The sequence below is a fragment of the Canis lupus genome, chromosome X, assembly GCF_003254725.2.
Source record: "Canis lupus dingo isolate Sandy chromosome X, ASM325472v2, whole genome shotgun sequence".
NCBI lineage: Eukaryota > Metazoa > Chordata > Mammalia > Carnivora > Canidae > Canis > Canis lupus.
In genome coordinates this window covers 71,055,532-71,080,715 of record NC_064281.1, presented here as the reverse complement: position 1 = coordinate 71,080,715, position 25,184 = coordinate 71,055,532, and the positions used below count along the sequence as shown (strand labels likewise).

Here is a 25,184-nt window from a genome sequence, read left to right as displayed (position 1 = left end):
GCATATATTAGGCAAGAAGCTAGACATGAGAGGGGGGAAGATGGACCTTAAATGTCCTGGTGGAGAGCCTCAACCTAGCACTACCAAGGGACCACCCCATTCCACCCATCTAGTAGTATGTTTGGAGTTACAACATCTGGGAACAGGAAGAGTTAAGTTTTTTGTGCTTGTTGCACTTGTGTAGAAAGCCGCCCCTTAAAAAAAAAAAAAAAAGAAAGAAAGAAAGAAAGCTGCCCCTTGTCCTTATTTGACCTATGTCTCTAGAATTAGAAATAATGTTGCAATTTCCTACCCCATTCAGGCATTTCTAATGCATCCTGGGAAAGGATATGTGTAATTGGCTAATTACTTTATAATCCAGGACGTCACTCAAATGTTGCAATACTAGGATCCACCCAAAAGAAAAAAATGATACAATGCCACACCCCAGATTTGTCTCTCTTGACTGGCTGGTTCCTATCTTGGAGTGTACTTCAATAAAATTTTGTTCAGCTTTACTTTTGTTTCTTTGCCCTGAGCTGGCATCAGGAATCCTGAGGGCTGAGCAAACTTCCTTTATGAACTCTCAAGGCATTTTTATTTCTGCTTCTATAAGTGAAGGATCTAGAAAGTACAGAGCTATTATCCTTAGCTAGAGAAAAAGCTTAGGATAAGAAAGACAGGAAGGGTGCTGGAGGTAATCATAAAAAAAGTTTCTTGTAAAATTCCGTATTTTTTCATTTAGGAGCTTCCTAGTTCATTTAAGGATTGAAGCTTCATTCACTGGTGCTCTAACACACAGAATTTTTTAAAGATTTATTTATTTATTCATGAGAGATAGACAGAGAGAGAGGCAGAGACACAGGCAGAGGGAGAAGCAGGCTCCTCTCAGGGTGCCTGATGCAGGACTTGATCCCGGATCCCAGGATCATGACCTGAGCCGAAGGCAGGCACCCAACTGCTGAGCTACCCAGGCATCCCAAACACACAGTCTAATGCATGGTAAAAAACACATGACTTGAGAAATCAGCCAGGTTAAATGGACACTATTAAGAGAATACCCAATGGGAGATATTATATATATTATAATATATACCTGTAATATATATGCTTTCCAGTATGGAATAATAAAATGTCAAGCAGTTCTGGGTATTCCCCATCCTGAATTTTTCAATATACTCATATGCTATTCTTTCATCTCCTTCAGTTCTACAGCTACATGTGAATAAGCTACTAACTTTAGATCTGTATGAGAAATAAATATGAAAATCAAGAACTCACTGTTTATGTAGGTTTATCACATACAGCCAGTTCTGCTCACCCAAAATATGATAGAATAGAATAAACAAAATAAAATAGCCTACTGGGCACTTAGAATCTGTGCCAGTTTCCATGGCAGTAAGCAGGTTTTTACAACCATTTAAAGTTTAGGAAGAGCTTGGTAGCATTCTGGCCCCAAGACTTCGACTCCTTTGATTTGCTATACAAGATTGCATTCTCAGTGCCAGGGTCAGCAGGAATTGGCTCAACACTGTAGTGCCATTCATTTTCAGAGGTACCTGATTTTGCAGGTGAGCAGTTCTATCTCCATAGACTCCTAACATCTTGATTACCCTGTAAGAGACAGCTATTCTGGGGTCTGATGAGCATCAGCATTGGGAGTCTTAACTCAGCATTTGGCTCTATATAACATTATTTCCTGATTCTGACATCAGCCATATGTCCAACCTTGGAAAAATTTTATTTTTGCCTGTAGGATTTCTTTCAATAAAAACAGAGCTAGAGGAATGTGGAGATGATGCTTGTAAATAGATCTTTAAAAATCATAAAAGCTGGGGATCCCTGGGTGGCGCAGTGGTTTAGCGCCTGCCTTTGGCCCAGGGCGCAATCCTGGAGACCCGGGATCGAATCCCACGTCGGGCTCCCAGTGCATGGAGTCTGCTTCTCCCTCTGCCTATGTCTCTGCCTCTCTCTCTCTCTGTGACTATCATAAATAAATAAAAAATTTAAAAAATAAATAAATAAATAAATAAAAATAAAAAAGATTAAAAGAAAAAATCATAAAAGCTATTGGTTTCTGAGAAAATAGGACTATGTCTGACTAAGGCCTTAGCTGCTCAAATTTTTACTGGCAATACTTTTTAATAACAATTTACAAAAGTTCTATCTCCCCCATTCCTTGCATATAAATTTTTTTGAAAGCTGAGGAAAACTATCATCATTTTATCAAGAAAGATATCCTCCCCCCCAACACCGCCTCATCCATTTTGATTCTGTCAATGATACTCATCCTTACAAATGAAAGATACATAAATTATACATTACTATCATGCTTTGTGAAAGTTGTGAGAGAGATGGTTTGAATTGCTCATTTTTATTATTTTATTGATAAGAAAAAAGGAACAAAAATCAAGGTAGACTGTTGAGAGTTTTTAAATATTTGTTTCTTTAAATAATGCATCAAGTTTTTATAAAATGACAAAAGAATTAGACTTGCTGCCTGATCACAATGAATCAGCTCAAATGGTGAGTTTATGGAATTCAAATGGTATGCAATAATATATTCCCTATTACTATAAACTAGCATAATATGTTTGAATGGGTTCTGTAGTAGAAGCAGTGTTAAACAATTTGCTTCCAATTCTGGGTTTTTATAAATGAGCAAAAAAGGAAGACAAAAGAAAAAAATCAAGGAGTAAGAAATTTAAGGGGAAATGGCAAAAAGTATAATTAGAAAATTATCTTTAAAATATGATATAATATTTGTAAAATGAACAAACTGCCCTGCTGCTTCTGTGAAGCCCTCTCATCATATTTCAAACTGCAGTGATCTTGTCCTTCCCTGAGGTCACAGAAGCTATTTTTTGCACTAAAAATGTGAATGAACATATGATGTGATACCGAATTAAATTATTTTGGAAAGTCTAAGATATACCAGAACCTATAAACAATATTTTAGTCCATGTTTATTATTGTTCACAATAGTTTTATTTTTTTTAAGTCTTGATTTCCCTAAGGAAAGGGAGAATGCTTTCTACTTCTATACTTTGTACCACACCATGCTCATAATATTTCCTCAATACTACTGATTGAATACATTCATGGTCTGGTAGGTTATTTTATATGCATGAGTATGATCCTTTAGAAGTAGAGTTCAATGATATAGAACCTTTCCAGAGTGGGAAGTCCTTTCTTTGTTTTGCTACATAGGAGAAACTGTTTGATTCAAATTGATTTTATGAATGATGGCTCTGCATAAAGACAAGTCCTGTGCCAAAATCGGAAGTAACAGACGTTGCTTTTTTCCTCATTACCCAGGATTCTAGTCTTCTATAAAGGAAAGTTTAAACTCAGTAAATTTAAATCAACTTTGCTGGGTATGAGCTATCTGCATTTAGAGAACAAACCCATGATCTTCTATGTATGCTACTCCATAATGTTAGGACTTCTTATGTATTAACCATAGATAGGAGAGGATGCAAATGGATTGGTGATAGAAATCAGTAGGTTCAATTAAAGGGAAAGCACATCCAGGTTTGCTGGCATAATTCTCCATTTTACAAAATTCCTACGAATAAAAATTAGGCAGGTTTATTAAAATTTTTATTCATTCCCTATAGTAGATATGCAATCTCATTAGTCTTGACAAAGATCAAATATCTAAAAGCAAATCAGTACATTACTATTGTATGCTTCAATTTCCTTCATTTAAGATTCTCCATTACTACAGTTTAAACTTTCATTTTGTCAACTCTAAATCTATGCAAGATATGAAGAATGAGTAATTCTTTAATAAAGCAAAGTTTGTAGATTAATGGTAGTATGGTATCTAAAAGGAAGTATGCAGGATACTAGGAGTAAGGGCATTTCAGATTAAAGGGTCATTGGAGATAAAGATTTAAATAGAATAGCATGTGATTTTTCTTTTTAGATCTGGTGCCTCATCTACTTCCAGTTTTGAATGTGTGAAAAACAAAGGAAACTCTTCCTTGTAGTGATGGTTTGGGGTGGAGATAGGTACAAGTAACAATACTTAACCGATTGTGTGGGTGTGGTGGGAGGAATGGTTCTGAGTAGGAAACTCTGCCACTTAGAGGATGGAAAAGATAATTACATATTCCTCTTTGTTACTACCATAATCTGCTGGGTCTACAAATCCCACCCTTTCCACTTCTGGCATCCTTTCACTGGCCCTTTGATCCCTTCTACTCTCTTCCCAGCACTCAATTCACCCCTAGTATCCAACCATCAGCTTCTAAAGGCTGTACACTTTGTTGGAGAATTAGTGGCTGATTATAACCTGATTTTTTGAAAAGATGCCATAATATTAGTAAACTCAGAATCTAAAGCAAAGATTGTCTTTTCTAATGTGGAGTTAAATGTCATCTTCAGCTCTTAAACACCAGAAAGTTGGAGAATTCAAGGATGGAGACTCCTGGAAAACTAACTTATTCTTTAATTGTGACATATACAAAATGATCTCTTATGAAACATCCACCATTTTAGAAAGCTTTCAGAATCAAATAAAATTACGATGGTTACCTCTAATAAGAAGGCTTGGTAATCAGGACCTCATCAGGAATAAAAGTTACATTAAGACGGGAAACCATTTCATTAAATACCAGAATAAAATGTCTTTGACAAGTAGTGTTTTACTTTTTTTCTAAAAGCTATTAGTAAAAGACTCTTAATATAAAGACTAAAAATACATTTAATTACATTAATATAGAAATGTTTATCTATATTGTGTGTTATTGGAGAATGGATTGTATGTATGCCTTCATTTCACAAATATTCATTGAATACATACTATATATGTAAGTACTATGGAGATGACAAAGATGGATTCTTATTCTGTGTAAAATAAATGTATAAGTAGAATTTAGGCTCCAAAAAAGTAATTTTTTTTTTTTTTGGTCTGCTTTGTTCATTGTATCCCCAGCATCTAAAACAAGCGCTGGCAATCTTTAGCTTCTAAAGGGCCAGATAATAAATATTTTAAGCTTTGCTAGACACATATGGTCTCTATTGCATATTCTTGTTTTTATGATCCTTCAAAAATGGGTCATAAAATATAAAAGTACAAAAATACATTCTTATTTCTAGCCCTGTAGGCTAGATTTGGCCCACTAACTATAGTTTGCCAACCTCTAGTCTAGATCATTACCCAATAGTAGGAAGAGCATATTGAATATTTATTTAAAAATGAATGAATATATTCAATGAAGACTGTGTAAGCAGTAAAAGATAGCATGGTTGATGCCCTTGGAGAGCTAATAGATAAGGAAAGAAGACAACTGGACAGAAGTATATATAGTACTGATGACTGTCAAGGTTAGAAGACTCAGACGAGGAAGGTTGGAATGACCAAAGAATATGACATTTGACCTAATCTTGGACAGGACTTTTAATGAAAAAGAGTTCAAATGAGTTCTAGGTGAAATTCAGCTTCAATGATTTGAATTAGGCGATTTTGAACTCATGGGTGAATATCTGTAGTTATTTCTAGATCTCTCAGGAACTATAAACCCAGAGTTATAGCACATGCTGAGTTTATAATTTTATTTCCTTCTAATTCACCATCTGCCAAAATACTATTAGATATCTAGAAACATTATGCTGAAAATCAAGGGAGCTACTTTTGTTTGACTAAGGATGATGAATCCAATGGTCTATTTTTGGTAACATACAAATGCCACTATTAATGCTATGAAGTGAACAAAGTATGGTAGCCACAACAAATCTTTGTCAGATTGGGTGTTAACTATAACTGAAGCAGTACATTCCATAAAATAAGAGACAATAGGCAGATATACAGAGTTATACCAACTGAACAATTCATTTAGAGGCTAATAAATAGGAAGGGCAGTAAAAAACCAGAGACCCTGTTACTGAAACCACATATATCTGTTACATACAAATATTTGATGTTTGTAATATGTTAGTGAAGGTGTGGAGTTGACTTTAAAGTGCTGTTAATGGGCAGCCCCGGTGGCTTAGCGGTTTAGCACCGCCTTCAGCCCAGGGTGTGATCCTGGAGACTGGGGATCGAGTCCCACGTCAGGCTTCCTCTCTCTCTCTCTCTCTCTCTCTCTCTGTATCCCTAATAAATAAATAAATAATATTAAAAAAAGTAAAGTGCTGTTTATTTGGGTTATAATGGTTGCAGGAGATTTTTTAAAAAGCCCACAACTTCCTGAAAAGATAAGTTTAGATGTTCTAGAATTGATGAGATGGGGGAAAAAAAAAAACAAAAAAACCCAGCCTGTTACATTATGCTCCAATGATCACTATGGCAGAATTGACCTTTCCTTCTTAAGTACTGCATATGTTCATTCTTTACATGACATCCAAATAGATTCAAAATGCAGTGAGGTTATTGGTTCCATTATTAAAAACTCCAGGATGCTCATTTATATAAATGAGGTTGTTTAATTCTTGATTTCCGGGCACCTGGATGGCTCAGTGGTTGAGTGTCTACCTTTGACTGAGGGTGTGATCCTGGGGTCCTGGGATCAAGTCCTGCATTGGGCTCCCTGCAGGGAGCCTGCTTCTCCCTCTGCCTATGTCTCTGTCTCTCTCTCTGTGTCTCTTATGAATAAATAAATAAAATCTTTTAAAAAATTCTTGATTTCCCTTAATCCAGGGCTAATCTGCACATTCTAAAATGCTTGTAATCCTACTCAAATGGTTCCTTGCATTCAATTCTTTGCTGATATTGCTTCTAAGTCTCAGTTGTTTCACCTTATATTAGTTGATGTTATTTCTCCCTTTTGAAAGTTACCATTGTCAGCAGCATGGCCTAACATACCTAGTGTCATGCCCCATAACGATGATGATTCCAAAGCAGACACAACACAGAAAAGAAAAAGCAGCATCAGCCATAGAAGTGGAGGACTGCTCTGCCATGGAGGTATCACAGACTGTTTAGTACTTTAATTGCAAAGTATAACTGCTGGACATTTAAACACATAATTGTCCATCACTGTTTGAACTGATAAAGATGAATATTTTGTACCTGATTCCCTAGATTTCTAATTAGGAAAGACAAAACGTGAAAAGAGTCTCCTGGCATTTGACTAACTGAACCACATTTCTGACCTATGTTTATTATAGCGGTGTAGCTTCTACTGCCCTATGTTTACCACAGCCATGTGATACATTTTATACTACGTCAGTGTATCTATTAGCAATTCACTCTTAGAGACCCACATAACAATCTGGTTTAGGTTATGAGAAAGAATTTCATGGTTTCAAGCTCATCCTTTGGGAACACAAATCCCAGAGAAGCTTCAAATTAATGTATTTTTTCTATTATGAAATCTTTCTGTGTTTCAATAGAAATGCACTGAATTTTCATTTATTTTCTCTATTTTACCTAGCATTACTTCCTACACAGAAACTGACCAAGTAATAGTCAATTAGGTCGACTGATGTCATTGTGCATGTGAAAGAAACAGTAAGTGCAAAATCTCCTTCACAAAGGCAGCTGCGATGATCAATGACTTATTTATCACAGACATTCATATTGATGCTAAAAAAATGGATCCAGGATGCTTGCCTGGCAGCTAACTTACACAGAAAGAACATTTAAGATCCAATGAAAACATTATAATCTTCCTTTACCATTATACAAAAACACTTGTAAGGTGGCAGAAGGCAAGATAATCTATTTAGACAATATATACTTTCAAAAGAATCATTAGATTGAGATGGTCAACAATCAGGCTAGAAAGCCTAAAATTGTGACAGGCTATTTATTCCACATTTCATCAGAAAAGGGTCAAGACAAGAAAGCCCAAAAAGCCTAAGAAAGAAACATCTGGGAAGTAGGATGACACAGTATCTTCTTCATTCTGGTAAAATCTCCTCTATGTGGCTTAGCTAAGACATGAAGTGCTGTGATGATTTCATAGGTAATTATCAGAAATATTATCATAAACATACTCCCCATTTTCTAAGAATTTGAATATAAAATATGTTTAGTAATATATGTAGGCTAAATATAGTAGAAAAAAATTTTAATGGATCAAAAGGTACTTTGGGGTATTACATTGCCTCAGGGTCATCATTATGCATATCAGTCATCACTACTCTCTAGGTGTAGAAATGTGCTAGGTAATGGAGAGCTCTTCACTTTAATATGAAGATACCTATCATAGCTGACACTATTTTGAAAAAGAAAACTTTCAAAGCAGATTGAACATATATATTAGACCAAAGACATTTTAGTCTGTTTTCCATATAAATAAGTGCTAATGGATAATTATTTAAGTCTTCCTTTTTTGTGTGTGATTTTCTCATTCTTGTAATTGGGTTTCTCTTAATTTTTTCCTGGACTGTATTTACTCTCTATTTTCCTATATCCATGTTTTGCCCTCTCTTTCAATTTCTTTACTGGCCCCATGAGAATTCTATCCAGGGTTTCTTTCCTTGTTTGGGGAGTTCCACTTTTTCATAGACCCCGTGCCATTGTTTTCACCATTCAAGTAAAGGGAAGAATGGGAAGAGAGCTTAAAGACAAAGGTTTGTGTTTGTGCCATCTTGAAAGACTGGACTAAGAATCAAGAGGCTTGAGTTCTAGTCCCCACTGTCATTCATTTGCTGTATGATGTGTAGTAAAATACTTCACCTTCTTTGGGTCTAGATTTCACCTTCTGGAAAATGAGAGATTTATGCCAGATGATCTTTAAGAGCCTTTCTGGCTCTATCATTCCCCATCTATAATTTTGTCAGAAATTACACACAATGAAAGTTATGCAGGGAAGTTCAGATACACATAGACTTTTCCTATATACCTCAGTCTGTGATTAGATCTTTTTGGTTCATAATATGTCAACTTATTGTGAATTCCTTTGCTGTTGGCTCTTTGGAATTTTTATATGCAGTATATGATTTTTTGAAGAAAGGGACCATTTACTACTCCTTTAAATATCCCCAGTACTTAGAACAGTGCCGGGCACTTAGCAGATAATAACTGTTCCTTCTGCTTTGTGTTTCCCTCATCTTACAGCATTTTCTGTCCATTAATGTTTGTAATATAGAAGTTTATCACATTTAACTTAAACTATTTAATGCCTATGATTTCTGCCTACTTAGTTAGCAGTAATATCCAGTTCTTTGGAAGATGGTATTTTCCTACAAAATGGACGAGCTACATTATTTTTGGAAAGAGACAGACTCATAAGGGAATCAATGTTCACCTCCTAAATCACTAAAACTTACTGTGATAACTCTGTACTGGTATATTACTTGTGTTATAAGAATTTCAGTTCCTACTTGAAAGTGTGACTTTCAGAGTAAAAAGCTTAAAAACCTATGACTTTTGGAAATGCATTTGGAAAAGCACCTATCAACCTAATAAAAAGTTTTAATAATATGTTTCTGATGCTTAAATTCCAAAAGTAAGCCTAAAGTTATAATAATTACTGTCACAGGGGTATCCACTCTCACCAATGTTATTTAACATAATACTAGAAGTCCTAGCCACAGAAAGCAGACAACAAAAAGAAATAAAAGGCATCCAAATTGGTAAGGAAGAAGTCAAACTTCCACTGTTTGCATATGACATGATACCCTATGTAGAAAACTTTAAAGATTCTACCAAAAAGCTGTTAGAACTGATAAAAAAAAATTAGAAAAGTGACAGGATAAAAAATCAACATACAGAAATCTGTTGCATTCCTATATATTAATAATGAAGCAGCAGAAAGGAAAATGAAGGAATCAATGCCATTCATAATTACACCAAAAACAATGAGATACCTAGGAAGAAATCTAACCAAAGAGGTGAAAGACCTATAGTCTGAAAACCGTAGAACACTGATGAAGGAAATTGAAGAACAAAAGGAAATGGAAAAACATTCTACACTCATGCATTGGAACAACAAATATTGTTAAAATGTCTGTACTGCTCAAAGCAAACTTCATATTTAATGCAATCTCTATCAAAATACCAACAACAATTTTCACAGAGCTAGAACAAACAACCTTAAATTTTGTATGGAACCCTAATAGTCAAAGCGACCTTGAAAAAGAAAAGCAAAACTGGAGGCATCACAGTTCCAGACTTTAAGTTACATTACAAAGCTGCAGAGATCAAGACAGTATAGTACTGGCACAAAAAGAGACACAAATATCAATAGAACAGAATAGCAAACCCAGAAATGAACCAACAACTAGATGGTGAATTAATCTTCAACAAAGCAGAAAACAATATACAATGGAAAAAAGACAGTTTCTTCAACAAATGGGGTTGGGGAAACTGGACAACAACATGCAAAAGAATGAAACTACGCCTTTCCAGCATTGATGACCTCCCCATGAGAACATGCCCCTTGCGAAGGACCTCCTGTACCCGTCCTTGGAAGAGGAGAAGAGGAAGCACAAGAAGAAGTGCCTGGTGCAGAGCCTCAACTCCTACTTCATGGATGTGAAGTACCTGGGATGCTACAAAATCACCACGGTCTTCAGCCATGCATAGACGGTAGTTCTGTGTGTCGGCTGTTCCATCGTCCTCTGCCAGCACACAGGAGGAAAAGCAAGGCTTACAGAAGGATGCTCCTTCAGGTGGAAGCAGCACTAAAAGCTCGCTGAATCAAGATGAGTGGGACACTATCCCAATAAACAGATTTTGGGGGAAAAAATGAAACTGGAACACTTTCTTATACAACACACAAAAATAAATTCAAAATGGATGAAAGACCCAAATGTGACATAGGAAGCCATCAAAATCCTAGAGGAGAACACAGGCAGTAAGCTCTCTGAAATTAGCCATAGCAACTTCTTTCTAGATATGTCTCCTGAAGAAAGGGAAACAAAAGCAAAAATAAACTATTGGGACTTCATCAAAAAGCTTCTGCACAGTGAGGGAAACAATCAATAAAACTAAAAGGCAACATATGGAATAGGAGAAGATATTGCTTTTTTTTTTTTTTTTGAAACTGCTTTTTCTTTATTTAGGCCTTAGGAAGAAAATTAACTTTGGTCACATATTACCTTAAAAAAAAATCCAGTTTTACATATTCCTAAATAGATAGGACCAAATGATCAGAGAAATAATTTCTTCTGTAAAAATTGGCCAGATTTTATCAAAAACCTAACATACAATGTAATTCAAATTATATAAAGACTGCTTGGGATCATAACATTCCAAATGTATGACAGTTGCAACTCCATCCTAACAGGTGTGAAAGTATTTGCTCTCATGTTGCTTTGGTCCAAAAGAGTAGAGCTGATCAGTAAGAATAAACTAAGTACCTAATTTTTTGCAAACAATTTAGTTATTGGCAGCAGAAATATGCATGATGAATAGTTCTACTACAGCAAAGTATAATAACTGAATATATTTCATGAACACATCACAGTATCAGATAAACTTATAAGAGAAAAATATGAAGGAACAAAAAAGATGAAACAGCTACCACAAAAGAGTCTCCTCCATAACTATCTGAAGGGTAAAAAGGTGAGATTAGAATTTGATGATGCTAATATGAAAGGAAATTGAGTATCTGATAAAGGGTTAGTATATAAAACATAGAAAGAACTTATAAAACTCAACATCCCCTAACTGAATAATCCAAATAAAAAATGGGCAGAAGACATGAATAGACATTTTCCCAAAGACATACAGATGGCCAACAGATACATGAAAAGATGCTCAACATCACTGATTGTCAAGGAAATACAAATCAAAACTGCAATGCGATACATCTCACACCTGTCAGAATGGCTAAAATTAATACAAGAACAACAGTTGTTGACGAGGATGTGGAGAAGGTGAAACCATCCTGCACTCTTGATGAGAATGCAAACTGCTATAGCCACTGTGGAAAACAGTATGGTGATTTATCAGAAAGTTAAAAATACAACTACCCTATGATCCAGCAATTACACCCTACTAAGTAGTTACCTAAAGAATACTAAAATACTAATTTAAAGGGATACATGCACTCTGATGTTTATGGCAGCTTTATCTACAATAGCCACAGTATGGAAACAGCCCAAGTGTCCATCAATTGATGAATGGATAAAGAATAGGTGAGATACACACGCACACACACTCACACACACACACACACACACACACACACACACACACATATAGTGGAATATTACTCAGCCATAAAAAGAATGAAATGTTGCCATTTACAAAGACATGGATAGAGCTAAAAAGTATTATGCTAAGTGAAATAAGTCAGTTAGAGAAAGATAAATACCATAAAATTTTACTCATATGTGGAATTTGAGAAACAAAACCAATGATTATAGAAGAAAAAAGGAGAGATGCAAACCAAGAAACACACTCATAACTATAGAGAACAAAGTGAGTGTTGCTGAAGGGTATGTGGGTGGGGATGGGTTAAAGAGGCGCTGAGGATTAAGGAGTGTGCTTGTGATGAGCACCGAGTGTTTCATGGAAATACTGAATCACTATACTACACGTCTGTAACTATTATTACACTATACATTAACTAACTGGAATTTAAATTAAAACTTTAAAAAAGTAAGGGAAAAACTTACTCTTGCAACTTATACTTATCATCAATAATGGAATTTTAAGAGAATTCTATTTAAAAAGTTCTCAGATTCATACTTTGATCTTGTAAAAATAGGAAAAGAAATTCTGTAGACCAGTTACAGATCTCAAAATAAAATACTGGTATTTGTTTAGACCACTTTGCTTAAGAAATATGCTTTGTTTGCATCTTAAAGTTTACATTTCTAACATTTAATGATGATTAATTGTAAAGGACACATGTAAGGCTATAATGCAGCTAAATGATGCATTTGTAATTCATGTGAAACAACATAATTAGTTCTCTAAGGATTCATCAATATATTATTCTACTAAACAGAATAATTGAAAGTCCCACTTGAGTTTTAAATGCAATACGAAGCCTTCATTTTAAGCATGGCTTCCTCTGTGTAATATTCTCATAATTATTTTCCAGCAACAAGAAATACTAGTTTATTTTTAATCTGTTAGCTCCTCATGCTGCAAAGAAAGCAACTTCATGAATTCATTTATTTTAATACAAAAGTGACATATTTTGGAAGGTATGCTTAAAATTTTAAGAAGAAGAAGAAGAAATGATTAAAGTAAAAAAAAATTGTTCTAAGAGGTAAAAAGTTAAAATTAAATAATTATTTTTAAAGCCCACATTTACTAAAAGCCATTACTCTATACCCTCCAAAATACCTCTATCACAACAATATAAAAAAATAGAAATCAGCTTTAAGTACAAAATTTGACTCATAAAAATAAGTGACTTTCAATATGTAACAACATTTTAGTATATATTAAGAAAAAAGGCCATATTCTTCCTTTTGAAACATATCCCTACGTACAAGACAAACTCCTTAACAGATATTTGTTTTTAAAAATAATATCAGTGTATGTTGGCTAAACTTTTAGATATGAGTTAAGTCATGTAAGTTACACATCTCATTAAAGTTCTGCTTTTCCTTGCAACTACTGTCTGCTAATTTTCTCTAGAAACTCTAAAACTTGAAGAATACATAGTATTTTTGAAAAGAGCCTGAATGAGATTATTCAATGCCTTTTCCTTTGAGACTCCAGGTAATTTGATTTTAAGCCACTAGTCTCAGTTTATTTAGAAATTCCATGACCCCAAAGAATAGTATTTATCTTTTTACAGCAGCCAGTCAATGTGCCTCACTTTATAGAAGGAGAATCCAAATTAGCAGGCATGAAGCCAGTCACTTAAGTACCACCAAAGAACTGATGAGACTTTCATTCTTGATGCTGGATTTGGGTAGGGTGCTTAGTGGGGGAGTATATGCTAAATTAGTTTTGGACAACAGAAGCCTATAGTATATCCTGCACATTTGCTGTCTTCTTTATAGAGTAGCAAATGGAAGGTTGGAATAAAAAGCAAAAGAAAGAGGAAATAGAAAAGTGGATTCAAGAAGACCTGGTGTATGTACAGGAGACAAAGGGAGAGGATTTAAGAACACATGTCTCAGGATCCCTGGAAGGCGCCTACAAGGAGTAAAACTTACATACATCACCAAAGGACCAGTGCAGGTTATTTAAGTTACTTGGAAACTGGTATATACTTTATCCTATTCTGTTGAAATATATATATGGAAAGGCCCCTGTGGAATTCAAGTGTACTTACTGATGTTGTTACTTAGTCTCCAATATGTTTAATAAGTGGTACTGGAATAATATAAAGATACTGTGTAAAAAAGATAACTTTTTATTATTAAAGCTTAGCTCATTCTTAGAGTATCTAAGGTTCAGGAACATCAGTCTTGCCCTTCAGGTGTGCTCTAGGGACAATATTGAAGACTTGAATTCCATTCCCCATAGCATAACCGAGAGGTTGGTTTAATGGCAAAGACCAAACTGGTCCTCTTATGAAAATCTCCATATGAAGTTTTTAGTGCACTGATACATGTTATCCTCCTGAGTCAGCTTGCTCTTGTTCACAGTTTCAAAGGAGTTCCCTTGAGGCTGAGTTGAGACCACAGTAATCTTTTTCTTTTTTTAAAGATTTTATTTATTTATGAAAGAGAGAGATGGAGAGAGGGAGAGAGGGAGAGGGAGAAAGAGAGAGAGAGAGAGGGAAGGGTACAGGGGGAGGAACAGAGGGAGAGAGACAAGCAAACTCTGCGGTGAGCTGAGTCTGGCATGGGGCTTGATGACCTGAGCTGAAACCAAGAGTCAGATACTCAACTGACTGTGCCACTGAGGTACCCTGGTACCACAGTAATCTTGAAGCATATAGGAAAAAACTACTTACCTTTGGTGTTGGAGTCTTAGAAGGTGAAAGGGCCCCAAGAGACCAACTTGTAAATCATACTAGTTGTGTTGGATTATAATAGTTGTGGAACCAGTGACGAGTACCCAGAGGTTCAACAAGAGGGAGTTCTCAGAGACATTTTTTTTTTTACCAAAATGTATTTTATCCAGTATTTTTACCCTACCCTTTTTACACAAGACATGTAGAAACATCTGATAAAACACATGTCCAGTGCAAACTGGGAATGTGGTCCTAACAAACAACTGTCTCACATCTCATACCTACAGACTTGGAGTAAACCTATCCCTGAATGTTATGTAGATCAACTGGGACCATGCTCCTTAGATAACCACTCACAACATGCCCAGTTAGTTGGCAGGAGAACAAGAAGAATTTGGTAAGAATTTTCTTCCATGCTAATCACAACGTGGGACTTTACACTATCAACATAATGGAGGCTAAAAGATAGCCATGTTCAAGAATATACAATGGGGAAAAGACCGTCTCTTCAACAAATGATGCTGGGAAAACTGGAAAGCTATGCACAAAAGAATGAGACCTGACCACTTCTTTACACTATACAAAAAAAAAAAAAAAAAAAAAAAACTCGAGGTGGATTAAAGACCTAAATAAAAGATCTGAAGCCATAAAAATCCTAGAATAGAGCACAGGCAGTAATTTCTCTGACATCAGCAACATTTTTCCAGAAATGTCTCAAGGCAAGGGAAACAAAAGCAAAAAATACCTATTGGGATTATATCAAAATTTAAAAGCTTGTGTACAGCAAAGGAAACAGCAAAACTAAAAGGCAGCCTGTGGAATGGAAGAAAATTTTTGGAAATAATATATCTGATAAAGAGTAAATATCCAAAATATATTAAGAACTAATATAACTCAATATCAAACAGCAATTTGACTAAAACATGGATAGTGAAACCGAATAGACGTTTTTCCAAAGGAAACGTACACATGGCCAATAAACACATGAAAAGATGCTCAACATCACTGGTCATCAGGGAAATGTACATCAAAAGCACAGTGAGGAAAGACGGCGGGGCAAGGTGGCAGAGGAGTAGGGTCACTCTCCTGGTCCCATCAACTTACCTAGATAACTTTCAAAACACCCTGAACACCTACAAATTTGACCTGATTTTAAAGAGAGAACAGCTGGAACGCTACAGAGAGAAGGATTTTCACTTCTAGCAAGGTAGGAAGGAGGAAAAAAATAAAAAAGAATCAAGTGGGGGAGGGGCACTGCAAGGAGCCCAGCCAAAGCCTTGCAGTTAAAGCCTCTGGGACAAGAAAGCCCAGCCCCAGAGAAGTGGGAACTTTGAAAATCCACACCGGATTCTTCCCCGATGGAAAAGTGCTTAGCAGGGAAATTGGGAAGAATTGCAGGATGGGCAGTGAAGCCTCCAGTTTCCTGGAGTAACTAATAGAGGAAGTGCACCACAAACTGTGGGCCGAGCTCCATAAAGGGCTGGAGCACACAGCTGACAGGGCATTTGGGAGAAGCTAGTTGGTTAGACGGGGTCTCTGGGTGGAGGGGGCAGTGTCCTGCTGCCTTTGGGAGCTGCAAAGCCCGGGAGTGTGATTCCAGCAGCATAGGCCCTGGATCCCAAGGCGCCTGAGTGGACACAGCTCAGGATCCTGTGCATCCCTTGGGACAGGCGGAGGTGGGGAGGGCACAGGGCAGCGGGGACTCTCCTGCCACTGGGTGCCCTACAAGCTATTCAGATTAGCATACCTGCACCTGTCCCGGAAGCATCTAGGTCAGTGCAGACTGGGAGACTACATTAGTTACTAGTGGGGAGCTGACTCCAGAGCTAGAGAGCTGCTTAGCACCATTGTTGTTGCTGCTCCTTGTTTCACCTTGTGCCTGGGAGAGGCAGGGCCCCCAGGGAACACAGGCCTCACTGGGTAAAGAGCTCCCACTGAGCCAGGCACAGGCATGGGGCGGGGCATCTCCACCAGGTAAACACACCTGAGAATCAGCAGAACCCTCCCAAGAAGACCAGCGGGAAGAGCAAGTTCTTGACCAAGCAGCACTGGAAAGTGCCAGGGGAAATCAGGGGATTTGTAGTATATAGAACTAGAGGGTACCCCTCCTCCCCCCCCCTTTTCCAGTATAAATCATTTTTATATCAGACTAAAAATTTCCAATTGTTTTTCTCTTTTCCCACCTTAAATAAAATATTTTACCACATCTTCATTTTGACTTTCATATTTCTACAATTACAGGTCTTAGATATATTTTCCACTCTAGATTCCCTTCAACATACTCAATTTAACTTTGAGAGATATACGAGATATGTTTTTTTTGTTTTGTTTTGTGCTTTTTGTTTTCTCGGCCTCATTTTGTTCTACAATGGCAGACGTTAATAACTTCTAAAATATGACCAGCATACACCCAGAACCAAGTGGAATACCGTGCTGGTTCATTCTGTGATTATACTCTCTCTTCATTCCCATTCTGCCCCCCTTTTATCTCATTTATGTTTTGGTGGTCAATGTTGGGGGTTTTTAGAAGTATTGCTGGTTTATATGAATTTGGGACTGAGCATCTTCTAACATACATAACTTAATATACTCAGAACCAAGAGGATCACCTTCTAGAACCACTCAGGTAGACTACATTCTCCCTCCACTACAACTTCTTCACCACCACCATCTCCCAGTCCCTCACTTTTTTCTTTTCTTTTTTCTTATTTTCCTTTTTCCTTTTGATTTTTTCTTCTTTTGTCTTTTTTTTTTTTTTTGAGATTCTTACCCTTTAATTTCTTACTACTTTCTTTAAAAATTTGTTTTTGACTTTAGTGGTCCTTTTGTTTTATTTTGCTCTGATCTGTGTTTTCATTTTCTGGACTCTGACCTCATCAGAATACTCTAGAGTGAAATTTACTTAGGTCATGGTTGATATTCCTGACCCAACCCACTCATACAGCCACTCTGCACTAAGAAAAATGACTAGAAGGAACAACTCATCACAAAAGAAAGAATCAGAAACAGTATTCTCTCCCACAGAGTTACAGAATATGGATTGCAATTCTATGTCAGAAAGCAAATTCAGAAGCACAATTATAAAGCTACTGGTGGCTCTGGAAAAAAAGCATGAAGGATTCTAGAGACTTTGTGGCTGCAGAAATTAGATCTAATCAGGCTGAAATTAAAAATCAATTAAATGAGATGCACTCCAAACTGGTGGTCCTAATGATGAGAGTTAATGAGGTGGAAGAAAGAGTGAGTGACATAGACACAAGTTGATGGCAAGAAAGGAAGCTAAGGAAAATAGAGAAAAACAATTAAAAGACCATGAGGAAAGGTTATGGGAAATAAATAAGAGCCTCAGAAGGAAGAATCTATGTATAATTGGGAATTCAGAAAATGCCGACAGGGACAGAGGGCCAGAAAGCATATTTGAACAAGTCATAGCTGAGAATTTCCCTAATTTGGGGAAGGAAACAGGCATTCAGATCCAGGAGATAGAGAGGTCCCCCACCCCAAAATACATAAAAAGCATCCCACACCTCAACCTTTAATAGTGAAACTTGCAAATTCCCGAGATAAAGAGAAAATTCTTAAAGCAGTGAGAGACAAGAGATTCTTAACTTATATGGGGAGAAATATTAGATTAACAGCAGACCTCTCCACAGAGACCTGGAAGGCCAGAAAGGGCTGGCAGGATATATTCAGGGTCCTGAAGAAGAAGAACATGCAGTCAACAATATTATAGCCAGCAAGGCTCTCATTCAGAATGGAAGGAGAGATGAAGAGCTTCCAAGATAGGCAGAAACTGAAAGAATCTGTGACCACCAAAACAGCTCTGCAAGAAATAATAAGGGGGACCCTGTAAAAGAAAGAGGAAGCCCAAAGAAATAATCCACAAAAAAGGGCTCAATAGGTATTACGATGACACTAAATTCATAACTCTCAATGGTTACTCTGAACTTAAATGGGCTAAATGATCCCACCAAAAGAAACAGGGTTTCAGATTGGATAAAAAAGCAAGACCCGTCTATTAGCTGTATACAATAGACTAATTTTAGACCTAAGGACACTTCGATTCTGAAAATGAAAGGTTGGAGAACCATTTACTATTCAAATGGTCCTCAAAAGAAAGCAGGGGTAGCAATCCTCATATCAGATAAATTAAAGTTTATCCCAAAGACTGTAGTAAGAGATGAAGAGGGACATTATATCATACTTAAAGGGTCTATCCAACAAAAGGACCTAACAATCATGAATATTTATGGCCCTAATGTGTGGGTTGCCAAGTATATCAATCAATTAATAATGAAAGTAAAGACATACTTAGATAATAATACACTAATACTGGGAGACTCCAACATGACACTTTCTGCAAATGACAGATATTCTAAACACAACACCACCAACGAACAAGGGCTTTAAATGATAACACTGGACCAGATGGATTTCACGGATATATACAGAACTTTCCATCCAAATGCAACATTCTTCTCAAGCGAACATGGAACTTTCTCCAGAATAGACCACATACTGGGTCACAAATCAGGTCACAATGGATACCAAAAGATTGGGACTGTGCCATGCATATTTTCAGACCACAATGCTTTGAAACTAGAATTCAATTACAAGAAATTTTGAAGAAACTCAAATATGTGGAGGTTAAAGAGCATCCTACTAAAAGATGAACGGGTCAACCAGGAAATTAGAGAATAATTACAAAGATTCATGGAAACTAATGAAAATGAGATACAACCATTCAAAATCTGTACAATGCAGCAAAAGCTGTCCTAAGGGGGAAATACATCATAACAGAAGCATCCTTCAAGAAATTGGAAAAACTCAATGACACAAGCGAACCGTGTGCCTGCAGGGACTGGAGAAAGAACAGCAAATAAAATCTACAACAAGCAGAAGAAGAGACAATACAGATTCGAGCAGAACTCAATGAAATAGAGACCAGAAGAACTATAGAACAGATCAACAAAACCAGGAGTTGGTTCTTTGAAAGAATTAATAAGATACATAAATCATTAGCCAGCCTTATTAAAAAGAAAAAAACTCAAATGAATAAAATCATGAATGAAAAAGGAGAGATCACCACCAATACCAAGGAAATACAAAAGATTTTAAAAACATATTATGAGCAGCTATACGCCAATAAATTAGACAGTCTAGAAGAAATGGACACATTTCTGGAAAACCACAAACTACCAAAACTGGAACTGGAAGAAATAGGAAACCTGAACAGGCCAATAACCAGTGAAAAAATTGAAGCAGTCATCAAAAACCTCCCAAGATACAGAAGTCCAGGGCCAGATGGCTTCCCAGGGGAATGCTATCAAAACTTTAAAGAAGAAATAATACCTATTCTGCTAAAGCTGTTCGGAACGATAGAAAGGGATGGAATACTTCCAAACTTGTTTTATGAGGCCAGCATCACCTTAATTCCAAAACCAAAGACCCCACCAAAAAGGACAATTATAAAAGAATATCCCTGATGAACACAGATGCAAAAATTCTCAACAAGATACTAGCCAGTACGGTCCAACAATACATTAAGAAGATGATTGATGATGACCAAGTGGGATTTATCCCTGGGATGCCAGGCTGGTTCAACAATCATAAAGTAGACTCTGTGAGGCAGTGGTGATGGAGGCGGTGAGAGGATGAACAAGTTCGATGCATTGAAAGATGATGAGAGTGGGGACCATGGTCAGAATGAAGAAAACAGCACACAGAAAGATGGTGAGAAAGAAAAAATGGAACGAGACAAAAGTCAGGGCAACAGTAAGAGGAAGGCTTTTGTCCTTGGGCCAGCAGAGCATACCCTGCAGTACAACTATACTTTCTGGTACTCCAGAATAGCCCCCAGGCATCCCACCAGCTCACAGAGCTACAAGCAGAATATCAAACTGATCGGCACCTTTGCCGCTGTGGAGCAGTTCTGGAGGTTTTATAGCCACATGGTACATCCTTGGGACCTGTCAGGCCACAGTGACCTCCATCTGTTCAAAGAAGGAATTAAGCCCCTGTGGGAGGATGATGCAAATAAAAATGGTGGCAAGTGGATTATTCAACTGTGGAAGGGCTTGGCATCCTGTTGCTGGGAGAATCTTCTCCTGGCCATATTGGGGGAACAGTTCATGGTTGGGGAGGAAATCTGTGGGGCTGTGGTCTCTGTCTGCTTTCAGGAGGGCATTATTTCAATATGGAATAGGACTGCCAGTGACCAAGCAACCACAGCCCGCATCCAGGATATGCTTCAGCGAGTGCTTAACCTACCTCCCAACACCATGATGGAGTACAAAACCCACACCAACAGCATCAAGGACAATTCAAGCTTTGAAATACAAAAATCACATTGTGAAAGTACACAAGCTGGCAATAATCCTTTTCTGTATATGTGTGTTTATCCGAAATGGATGTGAGGTCTCCAGCTGGTCCTTCCATCTGCTCACTGAAGGGACATCCCTGAGCCATGTGCTCCCCTTTTGCACTCATTCCTGGATGACGGATTCCACTAGACACCCTCCAACATCGCTGACTTTATAAAGCAGAAAAACAGAAAACGTGACTTTGTAATAGGCAAACTTTTTTTTAATGAGGTTCTGTGTGTGGGGGGGAGTTCAGCCTTTAGTTTTGCTGTATGCTGTCAGATGCCTGTCAGGCATTCTGTTGTGCTCTTCTCTGCTATACGGAGGGCATCGTGACCACGTGTACAAGCCAGAGCTGTCGACTGAGTTATCAGTATTATGAATGTCTCTGCATTCAGGAAAAGCTTTCTGTTGGAGCGTCCCGGAATAGCTATAAATGCTCTCTTCTAGCTCTGCCATTAAACTATAGGGACATTTTGTTTATTTCTCTACCCCCAAGCCCCGCCCCCCCAAAAAAAATCATAAAGTAATCAATGTGACAGATTACATCAACAAAAGAAAAAACAAGAACTATATGATCCTCTCAATAGATGCAGAGAAAGCATTTGACAAAATACAGCATCCATTCCTGATCAAAACTCTGCAGAGTGTAGGGATAGAGGGAACATTTCAGATCCTTAAAAGCCATCTATGAAAAGCCCACAGCAAATATCATTCTCAGTGGGAAAAACCTGTGAGCCTTTCCCCTAAGATTAGGAACACGACAGGGATGTCCACTCTCACCACTGATATTCAACATAGTATTAGATGTCCTAGCCTCCTCAGCAATCAGACAACAAAAAGAAATAGAAGGCATTCAAATTGGGAAAGAAGAAGTCAAATGCTCCCTCTTTGCAGATGACATGATAGTGTACATAAAAAACATTTTAGGTTTTTAGAAAACCTAAAAGACTCCACCCCAAGATTCCTAGAACTCATACAGCAATTCGGCAATGTGGCAGGATACAAAGTTAATGCCCAGAAATCAGTAGCACTTCTATACACAATGAGACTGAAGAAAGAGAAATTAAGTTGTCAATTCCATTTACAATTGCACCCAAAAGCAGAAGATACCTAGGAATAAACCTAACCAAAGAGGTAAAGGATCTGCACCCTAGAAAATCAACAAGGCAGGAAACCACAAATGTTGGAGAGGATGTGGAGAAAGGGGAACCCTCCTGCACTGTTGGTGAGAATGTGAACTGGTGCAGCCATTCTGGAGAACTGTGTGGAGGTTCCTCAAAGATTTAAAAATAGATCTGCCCTATGACCCAGCAATTGCACTGCTGGGGATTTACCCGAAAGATACAGATGCAATGAAATGCTGGGACACCTGCACCCTGATGTTTATAGCAGCAATGTCCACAATAGCCAAACTGTGGAAGGAGCCTCGGTGCCCATGGCAAGATGAATGGATAAAGAAGATGTGGCCTATGTATACAATGGAATATTACTCAGCCATTAGAAACGACAAATACCCACCATTTGCTTCGACATGGATGGAACTGGAGGGTATTATGCTGAGTGAAATAAGTCAATCGGAGAAGGACAAATATTATATGGTCTCATTCATTTGGGGAATATAAAAAATAGTGACAGGGAATAAATGGGAAAGGAGAAAAAATGAGTGGGAAATATCAGAAAGGGAGACAGAACATGAGAGACTCCTAACTCTGGGAAACGAACTAGGGATGGGGAAGGGGAGGTGGGTGGAGGCTGGGGGTGACTGGGTGATGGGCACTGAGGGGGGCACTTGATGGGATGAGCACTGGGTGTTATTCTATATGTTGGCAAATTGAACACCAATAAAAAATAAATTTATAAAAAAAAGGATCTACACCCTAAAAACTGCAGAACACTTCTGAAGGAAATTGCAGAAGACACAGAGAAATGGAAAAATATTCCATGCTCATGGATTGGAAGAATTAATATTGTGAAAATGTCAATGCTACCCAGGGCAATGTACACGTTGGATGCAATCCCTATCAAAATACCATTGACTTTCTTTACAGAGTTGGAACAAAGCATCTTAAGATTTGTGTGGAATCAGAGAAGACCCCGAATAGCTAGGGGAATATTGAAAAAGGAAAACCAGACCTGGGGGCATCACAATACTGGATTTCAAGTTGTACTACAAAACTGTGATCTTCAGACAGTGTTCTACTGACACAAAACAGACACATAGATCAATGGAGCAGAATAGAGAACCCAGAAATGGGCCCTCAACTCCATGGTCAACTAATCGTCGACAAAGCAGGAAATACTGTCTAATGGAAAAAGGACAGTCTCTTCAATAAATGGTACTGGGAAAATTGAATAGCCAGGTGTAGAAGAATCAAACTAGAGCATTCTCTTACACCGTACACAGATAAACTCTGAAAGAACTAGATGTGAGACAAGATTCCATTAAAATCCTAGAGGAGAACACAGGCAACACCCTTTTTGTACTTGGCCACACCAACTTCTTGCAAGATACATCCATGAAGGCAAGGGAAACAAATGCAAAAATAAACTATTGGGACTTCATCAAGATCAAAAGCTTCTGCACAGCAAAAGAAACCATCAACAAAACTAAAAGACAACCTACAGAATGGGAGAAGATATTTGGAAATGACCTATCAGATAAAGGGCTAGTATCCAAGATCTATGAAGAACTTATTAAACTCAACAGCAAAGAAACAAACAATCCAATCATGAAATAGGCAAAAAACATGAACAGAAATTTCACAGAGGAAGACATACACATGGCCAACAGACACATGAGAATATGTTCTACATCACTTGCCATCCGGGAAATACAAATCAAAACCACAATGAGATACTACCTCACACCAGTGAGAATGGTGATAATTAATATGACAGGAAACAAAAAATGTTGGAGAGGATGTGGAGAAAGGGGAACCCTCTTGCACTATTGGTGGGAATGTGAACTTGTACAGCCACTCTGGAAAACTGTGTGGAGATTCTTCAAGGAATTAAAAATAGAGCTACCCTATAACCCAGCAATTGTACTCCTGGGGATTTACCCCAAAGATACAGATGCAGTGAAATTCCAGAACACTTGCACCCCAATGTTTATAGCAGCAATGTCCACAATATTGAAATTGTGGAAGGAGCCTACACACACACACACACACACACACACACACACACACACACACAATGGAATATTATTTGGCCATTAGAAATGACGAATACCCACCATTTGCTTCAACGTGGATGGAACTGGAGGGTATTATGCTGAGTGAAATAGGTCAATCAGAGAAGGACAAACATTATATGGTCTCATTCATTTGGGGAATATAAAAAATAGTGACATGGAATAAAGGGGAAAGGAGAAAAAATGAGTGGGAAATATCAGAAAGGGAGACAGAACATGAGAGACTCCTAACTCTGGAAAACAGATAAGGGGTAGTGGAAAGGGAGGTGGGCGGGGGGATGGGGTGACTGGGTGATGGGCATTTAGTGGGGTACTTGATTGAATGAGCATTAGGTGTTACACTATATGTTGGCAAATCGAACTCCAATAAAAAATATACAAAAAAACCCCACAGTGATATATCAACTGACACCTGTCAGAATGGCTAAAATAAGAAACACAAGAACTAACCCGTGTTAATGATGATGTGGAGAAAAATGATCCCTCATGCACTGTTGGTGGAAATTTAAATTGGTAACAGCCATTATGAAAAACAGTATGGAGGTTCCTCAAAAAATTAAAAATAGGAAGACTATGTAATTCATTAATTACAGTACTAGGGTATTTATCCAGAAAAAAACATTAATTTGAAAAGATATATGCACCTCTATGTTTACTGAAGCTTTATTTAAAATAATCAGATACGGAAGTGGGTTCATCAATGGACAAATGGATAGAGAAGATGTAGTATGTACATATACAGATACGTATCTATATATACATTTAATATACAATGGAATACTACCCAGCAATGAAAAGGGGTAAGACTGTGCCATTTGTGCCAATATGAATGGAACCCTAGACGGTATTATGCTAAGTGAAATAAGTCAGACT

General features: G+C 37.4%; 2 protein-coding genes and 1 pseudogene across 7 annotated transcripts in view; 2 read left to right on the top strand and 1 right to left on the bottom strand.

The window, feature by feature from the left end:
* The window catches only part of DIAPH2 (diaphanous related formin 2), a 1,060,012-nt gene that overhangs the window by 98,825 nt on the left and 936,003 nt on the right, over positions 1-25,184 (bottom strand). The gene's annotated exons all lie outside the window — the stretch shown is intronic.
* Positions 10,310-10,610, top strand: LOC112649455 (40S ribosomal protein S27-like; annotated as a pseudogene).
* LOC125754673 (eukaryotic translation initiation factor 4E type 2-like) lies at positions 17,488-21,639 on the top strand. The gene has a single exon (XM_049107612.1). The coding sequence runs from the start codon at positions 20,405-20,407 to the stop codon at positions 21,164-21,166; it is 762 nt and encodes a 253-aa protein (XP_048963569.1). The 5' UTR covers positions 17,488-20,404; the 3' UTR covers positions 21,167-21,639.

Coding starts and splice junctions, on each gene's coding strand:
- LOC125754673 (XM_049107612.1), top strand. CDS start 20,405: ATGAACAAGTTCGATGCATTGAAAGATGATGAGAGTGGGGACCATGGT.